Source organism: Megalops cyprinoides, chromosome 17 (genome assembly GCF_013368585.1).
Source record: "Megalops cyprinoides isolate fMegCyp1 chromosome 17, fMegCyp1.pri, whole genome shotgun sequence".
In the NCBI taxonomy this organism is placed as follows: Eukaryota; Metazoa; Chordata; class Actinopteri; order Elopiformes; family Megalopidae; genus Megalops; species Megalops cyprinoides.
The window spans coordinates 28,446,242-28,460,331 of record NC_050599.1 but is presented as its reverse complement, the minus strand read 5'-3'; the positions used below and the strand labels follow the sequence as shown (position 1 = coordinate 28,460,331).

The window sequence follows — 14,090 nt, the reverse complement described above, 5'->3', positions numbered from 1 at the left end:
AGGTCCGTCGTCCTTGTGTGCGTTCGGTAGGTCAGACTAGAATATTCCCCTGTGTTATTGTCAAATACATTTTCATTTCCGGAAAATATAGTTTCAACCAGCCATTAGATGCTCATGCCGCCTGATCAGTAAGGCAGACGACTGTATGTTGGAGCGTTATCCGTTTTAGTAGTGTACATTTCATCTTTGTAAAGTTTAAAAACTGGATCAATATATGAACAAAGATAATTAAATCTGGTATCACAAGGAGAATGGCTTTGAGGACTTGTGACATATCAGACATAACTTGAAAATGCATATCCTACCTTGGTAAAGTGTAAAATTACAATGAACATGAACATATAATGAAAGATGTATTAGTACCACTATTATCTGACTAAAATGCATTGTGTTCACAGGAAATCTGAGGAACATCTTGCCATATTATCCCACACAAATCAAAGGCACAAAATACGCCCGTGCAGGAGCACAAGAAACCACCACAATCCTCAGCTCACAAGGTCCTTGGATTTTCTTTCCTTTGAAAAATGTCTGCTGCTAGTATATGGAGTTAAAAAATAAAACAGAAAAACAGGAATACTTTGGTGCTCTGTTTTCAATGCTCCTGGCCGACGATTGGGCAGAGTTGCACATTGCTTAAGACAAAGGTCTCTGCCGGGGCAAATATGTGCAATAATTCAAGATTGCGTCTGATGGGTTGTCGTGGGAGGTTCAGATGTGGGAATTACAATAGCTCTTATTCTTGTTTTCATCATTGTTATTAATGAGGAAAACTGATGTCTGATTTAGCAATCATGATCTTAAATGGCAGTGGAGCTCAAAAAAATGCAGATGGTTCGTTGCTGGCTGATGCAGAAACCACAAACTAAGCAGAGACCTCCTGGTGACAGATCTTGCTTTAAATCTGGGGTGCTCTGTGAGAATGTGAACCTTGTCTTTCCACCCTTTTGGCAGGTAAGTATGACCACACCCATGCATTATCATGATTAATAGGATTATTTGATTAAAGATTACCCAGGGTTATTTTCTGAAAAAAAAAAAAAAAAGTTTCACTTAAACATATAAATGTGCCTTGAAGCTTGAAAGTTAAGCTTGAAGTTTTCAGGACAAAGGTTCAATAAGGACAGTTTGCTCAGACACACCAAGCAAAACTCAGCCAAGGATCTTAACCTGCCTGCTTTGTATATGCTAGACCAAGCTGCAGGTAGCTCAATGGTTAAGCACTGATCAGAGATCAGTATTGCAGAGGGGAGTCAAAGAAGCTGTTTTATAAACCTGTGTTTTATGGGGGCAAGTTACATTTCTGGATGAGTCCTAAATTATATCTTCTCAATTCCTGCATTGTCACATCTACCTTGACCTGGAAATCGAAACCTAGTGACCATTAAGGACTATTCCAATTGCATCTGAGATAAATGAAGGACTTGATTGTCTCTTCTGGCAGAAGATGCATAGCTGTATCCTTATGTCGAAGAATTTTTCAGAAATCTGTGATGTAAACTGCTATACATGTCACTGTCTATGCTAAGAACATATCTGGCCTAAAGAAGGAGGGGAAGGCTGTTACACAACATATTGAATTGACATTCTTTAATTGAACAAAGATGTTCCATTCCCCTCACTGCATTAGTTGCTTCATTTTCTCCTCTCATGTCTTCCTTATCTCTATCTATCTTCTATATCTTTGTTTCACCATGGAACTGAGCAAGAGGTGTAAGGATTGATTTCTGAAGTAATGGAACATACCCCTACAGTGGGTAGCAAATGCTACAGAGTTCTGTACATCACCATGGAGACCCAGAGACTCCACTTGTGTCCAATTTCCCCTCCTCCAACTCACCAGGCCTCAGGCCTCCAAGTAGACTGTGGCATTCTGAGATTGAAGTGGGCACGTTTCCTGTTTAGAATGATTTGACTGTCCTTTGATTTAGACACCACATAAACAAGACCAGGAGTAATCTTGATGAACACATCAAACAGTGTTTATTGTAAATGAGTAAAAGTGACTCACACCCCTTATTCCATTACATTAAAAAATACCACACTGAACACAGGACATATCAGTGTTTTAAATGATCTCCCTGTTCTCAACAGTACAGCAGCTGTCACAAAAATTCTGTGTTGGAATTCAGCAAAAAGTAGCATTTTCAAAATAAACTCTCTTTAAAATTTTTGGGGGACCTTAAATTGATTTGAAATCATATTGTACAATACATATTCTAAGTCAGTGTTGGACTGGAAAAAAGAAACAACAAAAACAAAAAACATTCACCCACTTCTACTTATGTGAAACTCCCAACCCCTTGATACCTATTTTTGCTGTGTGAAGCACTACAGAAAGATGGTGAAAGGTACACTTTGGCTAAGAGTCAAAGACAGGAATTACCCATTCATAGGCAATTGTGATGGTGAGATAAAATCATATTCACCAACATTGACAGTCATTATTAAAATGAACATTCATAAATATTCAAGCCGTGCATCACCACAGACAAAACTGGGTATTCCCTACCCATAATAAGATGTAATTCCTATCTTGTGTTCTTGATTTTGTTACAATAATGATGAAAACAAAACAAAAAAAATACTTAAATCCATATTTCAGCTGGATCGTTTATTTGGCATTATTTTCGCTGATGTGGGAGGGGATTAAACTTCAACTCAAATGCATCTATGCAGGCTGTATGTTCAATTAAAAGTTTAGAGTAAATATATACAAATGCCTTAAAAGCACTTTTCTCTTAAGGGCAGTAATAAAGACCCTTAAGTCAAAAGAGCTTCATTAGCCCATGTGTGTGAGGCAGGTCAGGTCTCATGTGGGTGGGGTCTCAAATGGACAAGGTCTCATGTGGGTGGGGTCACAAATGGACTAGGTCTCAGGTGGGCGGGGTCTCAAATGGACTAGGTCTCAGGTGGGTAGGGTCTCACATCTCAGGTGGGAGGGGGCCCATTGGTGTAGTGAAGCATGGGGTAGAGGGAGCGGGCAAAATTGTTGGACAGGGAACAGCTGTAGTCCTCCTCTGAAGGTGGGACCAGGCAGGCCAGTACCAGCAGGAGGAGGAGGAGCAAGTGGAGGGGAAAGGCGGCGCGCAGCACCCGGTAGAAGAAGGAGCGCGGGGGTGACGGGTCCCGCCTTGCCACGCTGGACACAGAGTGACAGAGAGGGGAGAATTAAAGAGCAAATACATATGCCATGCGGATATTTCCTTCACTTTCAAATCCACATATTCAGAGGGATCTCCAGGCACTTTGCATGGAGTGCAAGTAGCTCACCTCAACCACAAATGCACGGCACCTGACTGGGGCAATATACAGCATTACACAGTAGCTGAGGTGGAGAGGAGAAGATTTATCCAGCCAATTAAACGGGGGAATTATCAGGCACCCTGATTTGGCCTAGACACTCTAGACCCCCACAACTCCTTGTGATGAGTGACATGACATCTAGAGTGAGTCTGGAACTCAGGACATCTCATCCAAAACATGGGAGGGAGAAAATAGCTCATTTTATCCTGTCAGGTTGAATTTTTGTTCTAAGATTCCAGTATCCATGTTTCTCAATGCTGTGATGTTGCACACAAAACTATCACTCTTTTTTTTTAAATTAGCTAAGTGACAAAGGTCTGGAAAGACTGCGGTCAAATATAAAGGTATAAGTGTTAATGACAGGTGAGAGACAGGGCCAAAAAGGTACCTTCTGTTTTCAGTGGGTGGCTCACGAACTACGGTTTCTCCTTCCTGCTCCTGTGAACACAACAGAACGGGGTGGTACTGAGTCAATGTGTAAAAAGGGGCAGTCAGCACTATTATACACCATACGCCACACCAGCTCAGAAAGACAGTGGTTTGCAGTCTGTGTCTAAGGCGGGTTGACAACAGTGTCTTGAATATTTGTGTGGGTATTTGCTCCAACTTCAGACTTTATTACTTGATAAGGTAGTCACTGAATTAGCCCAAAAAATTATAGTGAAATATTTAGCTGAAATATAATCTGGGAAATGCACAAGTAAATGTGTACCCCTGATTACGGTTTAGTTGAGGTGAGTGTACTGCAATTATTCACTGCTCACATGGTCACACAAGTGAAATAATGGCTCAGAGATAAAAGTGACGTTACTTACAGTGTCCCAATTCCTAATTCATGCTCCCTCCACAATATTTACAGAGGAGATATATAAAATACACACACACACACACACACACACACAAACATTTAATAAACAAAATATAAGCTTCACAGGGAGGGCTTCTCAGACCTAATTCACAGGTAACACTAAGACAAAGTTTGGAATCTAGTGACTGATACCAATTCTAGATTATGGAGATGACATTTACCAGAATGAAACCAAGTCACAGTTCCGTAGACTGGATATATTGCACAGTGGTGTGCTCTGAATTTACCACTGGTGTGTACAGCACTTTAGACTGGGACAGTGTGGTGCCGGCCTTCACCTGGATGGTACGATCTCCTTCAGTCTCTGACGCAGAGTTTGACCCAGTACCCTGAAATAACAAAATGAATCATCAGCACAGCACATTACACACAGAAATGAGCTTTTGCTAAGGAGCTAGATCCATGTCATCAGAGAATCGAATTCAGATTGAATTGGTTTGAATTTTTACTGCTTACATGAATGTTTGAATCTAAATTTCAGTAAGTGGAGCAAGTTAATGATTGAAATTGAATTTCATGTTTGAATATCACATTGAATTTTATGTCTGAAATTCAATGAATACGTAAGCTATATTCAGCTTCTCAATCACATTCAACCTCTCAATGCATTTACTTCTGTACAAAGGTGAAAATTCAGATTCAAAATGTGCATCCAAGTAAGGAGGTAATGTCATACATTTAGCTAGCTAACTAGCTACATGCTAGAATAAAGCAATATAGCACAAGGCACCCCCTCCTGTGCACATGTTACACAGACCAGTGGACCAATGCCTGTAGTGTTTGGTTTTAGCTCATTCCTAATTCAACCCATTTTGTCTCATCCCTGTATTAATGTGTGTGTATGTCTTTCTGTCTGTCTTGCATGCATGTGTGTTTGTGTTAATTTACAGTGATTCAGTGTGTGTGTCTTAATGTGGTATTCAGGGGCATGTGTGGTATTAGTGTGTGTGTGTGTGTGTGTGTGTGGCAGCTCGTACCAGTCGTTCCCGGATCGCATGCAGGTTGCGGGTCACTTCACGGAGCAGCAGCCGCAGCTTGTTGCTGATGACGTGCAGCTTCTCCTTGGCCTCAGCGCCCTCCTTGCCCTCCTTGCCCACCTGTCCCGCCTCGGGACATGCCTCCAGCAGCAGCTGGGATGAGATCTCCTCCAGGGCGTTCATCTGCTCCTGTCGCTCTCGCAGGTCCCTCTCCAGACCCTGACACAAGGGGGCACCACACAGCTGTCAGCACACTCAACAATTCGCTTATTTCATGGCTCAGTGCTCAAGGTGTGGATTCAGTGATGTTTAGATGATCTGGATGGCTCATCCCTCACACAGAGCTCATGGTACCAGCCTGTCCCCACTGACACCTATTGGACAGTACTAGCTCTCATCCACCCACCACCTCCTGCTCACCGTCAGAGTATCGCGATGGCTGCGCAGAGTGTCAGGATCCAGGCTGGGGTCATGGTGGATGTTCACTGAGAAAAGCCGACCCTCGGCTTGAGCCAGCCACAGCAGCGTTGAGTGCAGCGTCTCATGGAATTCCTGGGGAAGGGAGCAGTGAAGGTCAGGGGTCTCATTTTTGGGGAGCCATGTCCTGACTCCCTGCCCCACTAGACCATCAGTTGACAAAATGCATGCATCATCTATCTATAAAGTGTACTCACCCCAAAACGTAGCACATATAACAATAAAAAAATATAACAATAAAAAAGTGATAGAATTCAATTAATACACTTCAGTTTTAGAATATGCCTTAAAAGTCCTTCCTCCTTCCTGTTTGGTGCAATGCCCACCTGGCACATCATGAGGGCGCTACGTAGAGTCTCCTCCCATCGCTCTAGGTGAGTGCAGGCCTCCACCCAGGCCAGGTTCATGCTTCGCACACCTGCCGCGACCGCCATACCTGGCTCACTCTCACCCATCACACCCAACTCGCTCTCGCCTGCCATGCCAGGCTCGCCCTCGCCCTGCCATGGCTCCTGCCCACTCAGGTTCAGGGAGATCATCAGGGCCTTGTACCTGTCAAAGGTCCTCTGCATCTCCTGGCAGTGGAGGGATCAGAGGACCACATGAGAGGTAGAAATACACTGTGCTGGCCTGGGCTAAAGTTAAACACAGGCTGGTCAAACAACACATTATGGCATAAACCCACACCTGTGTCCTACACTGAGATATTTCACACAAGCTGACTGCATTGGCAAAATCCATCAGGGTAACTGACTTAATGACACAATTGCATCAGTTAGGGTAGGGTAATTGGTCAGGACAAAAACAAGCCTACATAACTGAACCTAGAGGCATTGAGTCTCCCCTGCACCATAGTATGTGCTATGGATTCAAGGGTCAGAGCCCTGCATTTACCACCACTGGTAGCTGATTAAAGGCGTGATTGGAGTTCCTGTCTGAATAAAGGGCTCAGTCTAATTTTCTAATGCAGTGAGGAGGATCTGGACAGCAAGGTTCTTGTAAACTGGCATTACCCTGTGCAGCAATAACACATTCAGTCTAAGATATTGGCTAAAACCTTCCAGAAGATCTCATGCTGATCTGAGTGTAGGCCATAGGTGCATCCTGATGTGATGTGCTAAATTGAGTAAAAGACATGGCTAAGGAACAAGCTAAGAGTAGAACCTGGAGTCAAAGCCAGCGCACCTGCATACCTGCCCTCCAAGTGGTAAGTTTGACATCTGTGTTCTACTGCTAATCTGACAGGCTTTGTCCACATTTGGTATGACACCTACATGTGCTTCAAAAACCCTGCCCCCTTCCCACTTCCTGTTTGGGCTCCACAGTTACCTTCAGACTCCTGACACTGGACTCCATGTCCTGGATGCTGGTGGGGGGGTGCGGCCCCTCCAGCTGCTGCAGCTCGGGCAGCACCCGCCCCAGCCATGCAGTGATGTTGTTGAGGTCGGAGGTTGGACAGTGTGGTTGGTCGTGGGCACGTGGCTCAGTGCTCAGGGCCTGCAGCACCTCCCAGCGGTGGATGACTCCTATACAGGGACACAGAGCAGGTCAGTCTTGGTGTGGGGGGCTGTCAAGAGGGATGGTGGGGTGAGGGTGAGGGTGAGGGCGAGGAATGGATACCTGATGGCTTGTCCGCTGTGGTCAGGCTGGTGAGACCTTGCTCGGCTGGTGATTCGTCCCCAACATCATCCAGGATCAGCGACACCCTCTTTACACGGTCGATGCTGCCACTGCACTCCAACATGAGCTTGGCCTACACCAGGGACAAACCTTAACTAAGGACCACTCTATAACTATGGTCCACTCAGGACTGCTACATCATCACAGTCAAAACTTAACCAGGCACCACTGAGTAACCATGGTCAGAGGTCTATCCTGCTGCTACTGTTAAACTTCCATTGTAACAGGAAATCATTACCATGGCTTAATCGCTACCACTGCTTGACTGGTCCAGATAGAACCAGAACAAACAACATTTTCTGTGACAATCTGAGAATTATTGTTCTGTTCATTTTCAGATGCATGAAGAGTGGTATAGAAAGTTTATGATTTGAACCTCTGAACTCCAAGAAAGTGGGTTGCTTGTCTGCACCAATCCAGCAGAAGGTGGTAGACTTACATAACCCTGCTTGCAGGGGGTGCTGGTATGTGTGAGGGAGGAGCCAAGCCTCTGAATGACATCCTGGTATAGATATCTCTTCTCTTGGGGCTCTTGGGAAGGCTGGCTGGGGGGTTCTGTGATGGACGTCTCTGGAACCAAGTGGAGAGAGAGCAGTCAGACCTGGGCCGAGCTTCCTCCATAATGCAGACACATGACCCAGTGACATACAGGTAGCAACTGTAGTCAGGCAGCAGAGTGGAGTGGTAAGGATTAAGGCTTGTAACCCAAAGGTTGATTCAAAGGTGGGCTGTTGCTGTTGTACCCTTAGGCAGGGTGCTTAACCTGAATCGCATCATTCAATATTCTGGATAATGTAAAATTTGTAAGTTATGTAAGTTGCAATGGATAAGGATGTTTGCTAAGCAAACATTGTATTATGTAGGTGATGCTAAAGACAGCAAGGTGAAGCAAACTAGAGGTGGTGGCACCTGGACAGTCTAGATATAGGCTGTGGCTGCCAATGAACCAATTACAATACATGCCAGTTGGAGCTATGACCAATTGCTGTAGCTGAGAAGCTGTAGCAATTGTGTTTGGCTATGGTTAGAAACACACTGAAATGACAGCACATTTGGGGCATATAATCTCATCACGAAAGATTTATGGCCGGCTTGAGTCCACACAATAAAACGTAGAATTAACAACCTTTTATGCATGACTACAGTTATGACGCCATTCCTCATGAATTTCTCATGCAGCAGGCCCCACCCACATTTGGTCAGAACCAATAGCAGGTCCCAGCTCAGACAGGTCAGCATGATAAACAAGATCACGGTGAACCACACTGCATCTGAATTGTGAGACCTGGCCGTATTCCAGCTCTACAATGGAACAGGTCTGGTCATAGACCATGGCTTATCATGAATCAGTCACAACCCAATTCAAGATGATATTAACCAATGAAGGTCTACAATGTCCATCCACTCCCAGGAACACTGCTGTTCTTCTTGTATGCATACTGTCACCATATCAGACCTAATGAAGAGAGCAGCCAACTCAAGAACCACAGGAGGATTCACTGTATTCATTTCCTAACATGAAACATGTAGACTGTCAGAAGAGTGAGAAAAGTTCCACCAACTGATCTGGCTGTGCAGCCTACTGCTGTTACCCCCACACACACCTCACTGGGGCTTCCTCCACACAAATTTTTGTGATTAGAGTTCAGCATGCATAAGAGAGATGAGCGATTTGTTTCAATAACATTTTAACAATGTAGCATCTTGCCATTTATTTGCTGTCTCTGTATTATCTGCACCTATATTCTCCTTTCCTTTGGTGCTTCTGTGACATGCATCCTTAACCCTTTCGCATGTAACTTATTTTATGCTATGTAGTGCACATGCTATGTTACATGGTTCCTTATGTTTTCATTAGCGTTATTAAGCTTCTCATAGTTTTCACCGCTGCATTTGCTATACCTTTTAATGTTAAATCACTGTTTCCTCAAAGTTAACATTAGCTATAATTTATCCAATCTAGTGTTCTAATCACACTAGTATGACCGTACGCGCTAAACGGCTAATCACACTTGTATGACCATATGCACAAAAGGGTTAATATATCCTGCACTGTAAGTCTCTCTGAGTAATAGTGCCGCCCAATTCATGAGTAAAAAGAGAATTATAATGAGATGAAAGGCTGAGGGGGAGAGGGCACTGACAGCTGAGCTCATTGGAGGAGTGGAGGACAGGAAGCTAGGGAGGAACGTGGGAAAAGAATTGATGAGAGAGGAGGGAGTGGGTATTCAGTGATGGCAAGGTGGGGGGATGCAGGCTCCACACCAGGCTATACCCCCAGCACGGTGCAGACCCACACAGCTGACAGGGCATTCTAACACCTGAGGGAGGACAGGGGGCAGGGTTAATGGATTGCCAGCGGGATGACAGGAAGGCAAAAGAGGGGGGGCCCCAGGTAGAGAAGTCACCACTTCCAAGTCATCACTTCCCCATCCCGGGTGATAAAGAAAACAACCCCCCTACCTAACCGTGCCCCATTACCCACAACAGCAGGGGGTGTAGGCTGGCTCACCGTCCCCCTTAGACCAACAGCAGCGTGCCACAGAGTCACCTGAAGGGGGTCTGTAGAAGGACGCCTTCTCCTCCTCCCCCTCACGAGATGAAGATGCGCTCACATCCTTGGTGTGGTCCTTCTCCAGGGGGATGGGCTCCTCACTGGCCAGGGCCCTACTTGCCAAATGCTCTTGGGGTGTTGCCAGGTGGCACAGCCCCTGCTGGACCATGTCATCTCTCTCGGCATCCTTGCCCTCCTCCTCCTCCTTCTCCAAGGACCTCTCTGTGTTCTCCTCCACGTCCTGCTCCCCCTCAGACACCTGGACAGGGAACTGAGGTTCAGTTGCACTGAGGCACAGAGGGAGCGGGTGAAGGAGTCTGACATACTCAAATGTCATGTGGCTTAAACAGGAATACCAACTGATACCTTGTGAAACTGACAGAAACTCAGTGTAACTCACTTTCAACATTTGTATACTTAGACTGGGAGGGAGTGTGATAAGAGAGAGATGGAGGTGTGGGAGAGATAGAGAGGGGAAGAGAAAAGGAGAGAGGGAGGGAACATGAGTGGGGTAGAAGGACAAAGAAAGAAACACAAAGACAGGAGAAAGAGAGCAGGGATCAGGCAGAAAGAGGTGAGGGGGTGGGGGGGCAACTGCGTCCTCACCACCCTGGGGTGGGTCAGCCGGTAGTGGAAGCGGTCCACCCTGCCGAACACCTCCTGGGAGTAGGAGTGCAGCTCGTTCAGTTGCTCCTCAATCAGCACGGCGTCTGCGGAAGCACTCTTCTGGATCAGCCGCTCTCCGGACACACTCAACTGGTCGATGTTATTGCCATTCAGATCGATCTCTTGCTGCATGACCTGATTGTGGAGATGTACAGCTGTCACCAGCACTGCCTCTGGAGCCGAACTCCAACTCCACCCACATGGACAGAGCCACTCCCAGCCACACACACACACACGCACACATACACACACACACACATACCGTCTCCATGCTGTACTGAAACACACACACACATAGTGTCCCCACACATATGTGTTGCAATGTTGTAGTGTTGAAAGTGTTATGCTGTTGTGGAGCAGTGTACTGTTGCCATGCTGTGGTTTGGTGGTGCTGCCATATTGTGACATGGAATTGCTATGCTATCTGTTTTTCTTTGCTGTGTTTTTTCTCTGTAATGGATTGGTGGTCTTTCATCGTTGTGGCAGGTTATTTCTGTGGTACGGAGGTATTCAGGTGCTGCGGTGTAGTATTGCTGCAGTTTGGTGATGTTTAGCTGCTGTGGTGTAGTACTGCTGCAGTTTGGTGGTGTTTATGTGCTCGGGTGTAGTGTTGCTGCAGTTTGGTGGTGTATAGGTGCTGTGGCGTAGTATTGCTGCTGTTTGGTGGTGTTTAGGTGCTGTGGTGTGGTATTGCTGCAGTTTGGTGGTGTACCTGTTAGCTGGTACCTCCCCTGGCCAACCTTTGGAACTTTGTCATGCAGTACTTCTAATACTGTTGACTCTGTATGGTTTTTCGCTTGTGTTGTATTATACCTCACTTGTAAGTCGCTTTGGATAAAAGCATTTGGCAAATGAATACATGTAAATGTAAATGTTTAGGTGCTGTGGTGTGGTATTGCTGCAGTTTGGTGGTGTTTAGGAGCAGTTGCCTAATAATGCTGCAGTTTGGTGGTATTTAGATGCTGTGGTGTGGTATTGCTGCAGTTTGGTGGTGTTAAGGTGCTGTGGCGTGGTATTGCTGCAGTTTGGTGGTGTTAAGGTGCTGTGGCGTGGTATTGCTGCAGTTTGGTGGTGTTTAGCTGCTGTGGCCTAGTATTGGTGCAGTTTGGTGGTATTTAGGTGCTGTGGTGTAGTATTGCTGCAGTTTGGTGGTGTTTAGCTGCTGTGGTGTGGTATTGCTGCAGTTTGGTGGTGTTTAGGTGCTGTGGCGTGGTATTGCTGCAGTTTGGTGGTATTTAGGTGCTGTGGTGTAGTATTGCTGCAGTTTGGTGGTGTTTAGGTGCTGTGGTGTGGTATTGCTGCAGTTTGGTGGTGTTTAGGTGCTGTGGTGTGGTATTGCTGCAGTTTGGTGGTGTTTAGGCACTGTGGCATGGTATTGTTGTCAGCTGTACTCACAGTGAGCTGCCTCAGCTTGTCATGGGCTTCGCTCTCAGAGAGGTGTTCCATGTTGGTCAGCCGCAGGTCTAGCTCTGTCAGCCAAAACATGAGACCCTCCCGCAAGCCCTCAAACTCCTCCCACTGGGTAGTGAAGTGCTGCAGAGAGAGAGAGAGAGAGGGACAGAGAAGGAGAGAGAGATGTTCTATCTTAAAAAACATTATAGCCTTTTCAACGCAAGAGCAGAAGGATCAGCACAGATGATGAAGCCCAGAAGATGAGCTATTGTACAGGATCAAATGATCAAACCACAGACTGGCCTCCGTGTGGTTGCTTGTAAATTTCCCATGAGTCTCACCTTCAGCCTCCTGAGGATGGCGGCAATGTGCCTGTGCAGGCTGTCCCAGCGCCGGTTGGCCTCGTGGACCTTGTCCCTAAGCTTGCCGGCCATGTCTATCCTGTTTTCCCGGGCCAACCGCCGGTACAGCTTGTTGAGCACTTCCAAGTGGGCAATACGCTCATGCACTTCCCTCTGAAGCACCTAGGGGGAGATAGAGGGCAATCAAAATCAATCAAAAAGGTGGACTGTCACACACTGACAAAGAAAAATGTGTGGAATTTCTGGAAGTGTTCAACAAGTTTTTTTGATAAGGAAAAACTATTTAATAAACCAAGTACACAAGGAAGGATAAATCCTGTTAAATCTGAGATTTTCAGTGATGGGCCACACAGTAAAATGAAATCCCTATCTTATCTTACTTTCAGAGAAAGCAGAGCACAGAGGAGGCAGAGAACTGACCTCAAATTTCTTGGCCTCCTCTTTTGCACTGGTGTAGAGGACATTGGCAGAGTTGGGGTCGGCCGTGGTCTGCTCAGCTGCCCGCAGCCAGTCCTCAAAGTGTGAGTGTTCATCCAGGAATTCACGCCACAACTGCCCAGTCTCCTCAATCCTGGGACAGGAGCAGGGGTCAATGGGTAAAAGGAGGCCACTCACAATGCCCTCAAAATGAACGGAGGTGGTCCCCAGATTGAGTGACAGGAATGAGAGTGACTTCAACTGAAATGCGTTGATGTTTTTCAATGTATACACATTCATCCTTTATTTCTTTGATTATTGTACTGATGATGTTGAACTGAATTTATATAGTAGCCTGTGCGCACACATATACACTCTTATACACACACACAGCCCACCAAATCAACCATAATATTTACCACCACAACAAAACAGACATTAAAAAGTGTCCTCCTCTCTGTCACATACCTGGACAGATCATCTTTATGTAGTCTTTGTCAGGTCATTGGGGATACAGCTATTTGATCCAGGTCTTCCTATGTGAGCAGTAGGAGGAAGTGACACATGCTCACCTGCTTCTCCTCTCCAGGGACAGGGAGCAGATGTTCCTCCAGCGGAGGCTGAGGCTGCAGGAGGTCTCCTGGAGGGCAGTGCTGTCCACATCACTGCAGGGGTCCACCTCCGTCAGGAGTGTGTCACACAGAGACAGTGCTGACCTGATGCTCTCCGAATGCTGCTCCAAGTCCCGCTCCAGGTCCTGTACACACACACGCATGCATGCACACACACACCCACACGCACACATGCACGCACACATGCACGCACACACACACACGCGCACATACACACACACACACGCACACGCGCACACACACATAAATGCGCACACACACACACACACACACACAAAGATAAATAAACACATTTGTAAAACCACAAGTGGTTGAAAAAAGCTACATTACACCCAACACAGCCTCAGTGTACCTACTGTCTTCATGTTAGTGTCATGACACAAAGAAAACATACCAATGGAACATACAAAAATGAAAAAGACAGTAATCTAGTTAAAGCACACAATGATCATACTCCTGGCTAACTGAAATCATTCTGGCCCTTAGGCGCTTCCAAACCTGAAAGAGCAGGACTGGTGAGGCGCAAACCATGCCATGCAGATGCTCAGTGAGACGGAACAGTGAGGAACTTCTTAAACATCAAGCAAACTTTCTGAACCCCTGGTCAGGTAGGGAACTGTCTCTGTGTGGTATTCTCTGCCAATACCCATTATCTCAACATGAAATAAACACAGTATAGCAGTTTTTCATGGCTGTAGAATTTTAAAAGCCATTTGGACAAAAAATATCCCATTTTGTGCTCCAAACACTAATTGAGCT

General features: G+C 45.9%; 1 protein-coding gene across 1 annotated transcript in view; it reads right to left on the bottom strand.

Moving 5' to 3' along the window:
* Positions 1 to 2,002: 2,002 nt before the first annotated feature.
* The window catches only part of LOC118791858 (nesprin-2-like), a 112,426-nt gene continuing 100,338 nt past the window's right edge, over positions 2,003 to 14,090 (bottom strand). Inside the window, exons 91-105 of the mRNA XM_036549341.1 lie at positions 13,272 to 13,456; positions 12,703 to 12,853; positions 12,262 to 12,444; positions 11,924 to 12,061; positions 10,469 to 10,663; positions 9,860 to 10,121; positions 7,748 to 7,878; positions 7,249 to 7,381; positions 6,958 to 7,154; positions 5,955 to 6,203; positions 5,572 to 5,703; positions 5,152 to 5,370; positions 4,453 to 4,503; positions 3,695 to 3,744; positions 2,003 to 3,142 (exon numbers count right to left, since the gene is read on the bottom strand). Coding sequence (XP_036405234.1) covers positions 2,932 to 3,142; positions 3,695 to 3,744; positions 4,453 to 4,503; positions 5,152 to 5,370; positions 5,572 to 5,703; positions 5,955 to 6,203; positions 6,958 to 7,154; positions 7,249 to 7,381; positions 7,748 to 7,878; positions 9,860 to 10,121; positions 10,469 to 10,663; positions 11,924 to 12,061; positions 12,262 to 12,444; positions 12,703 to 12,853; positions 13,272 to 13,456 — 2,487 coding nt within the window. The 3' untranslated portion in view covers positions 2,003 to 2,931. The remainder of the gene's footprint in view (positions 3,143 to 3,694; positions 3,745 to 4,452; positions 4,504 to 5,151; positions 5,371 to 5,571; positions 5,704 to 5,954; positions 6,204 to 6,957; positions 7,155 to 7,248; positions 7,382 to 7,747; positions 7,879 to 9,859; positions 10,122 to 10,468; positions 10,664 to 11,923; positions 12,062 to 12,261; positions 12,445 to 12,702; positions 12,854 to 13,271; positions 13,457 to 14,090) is intronic.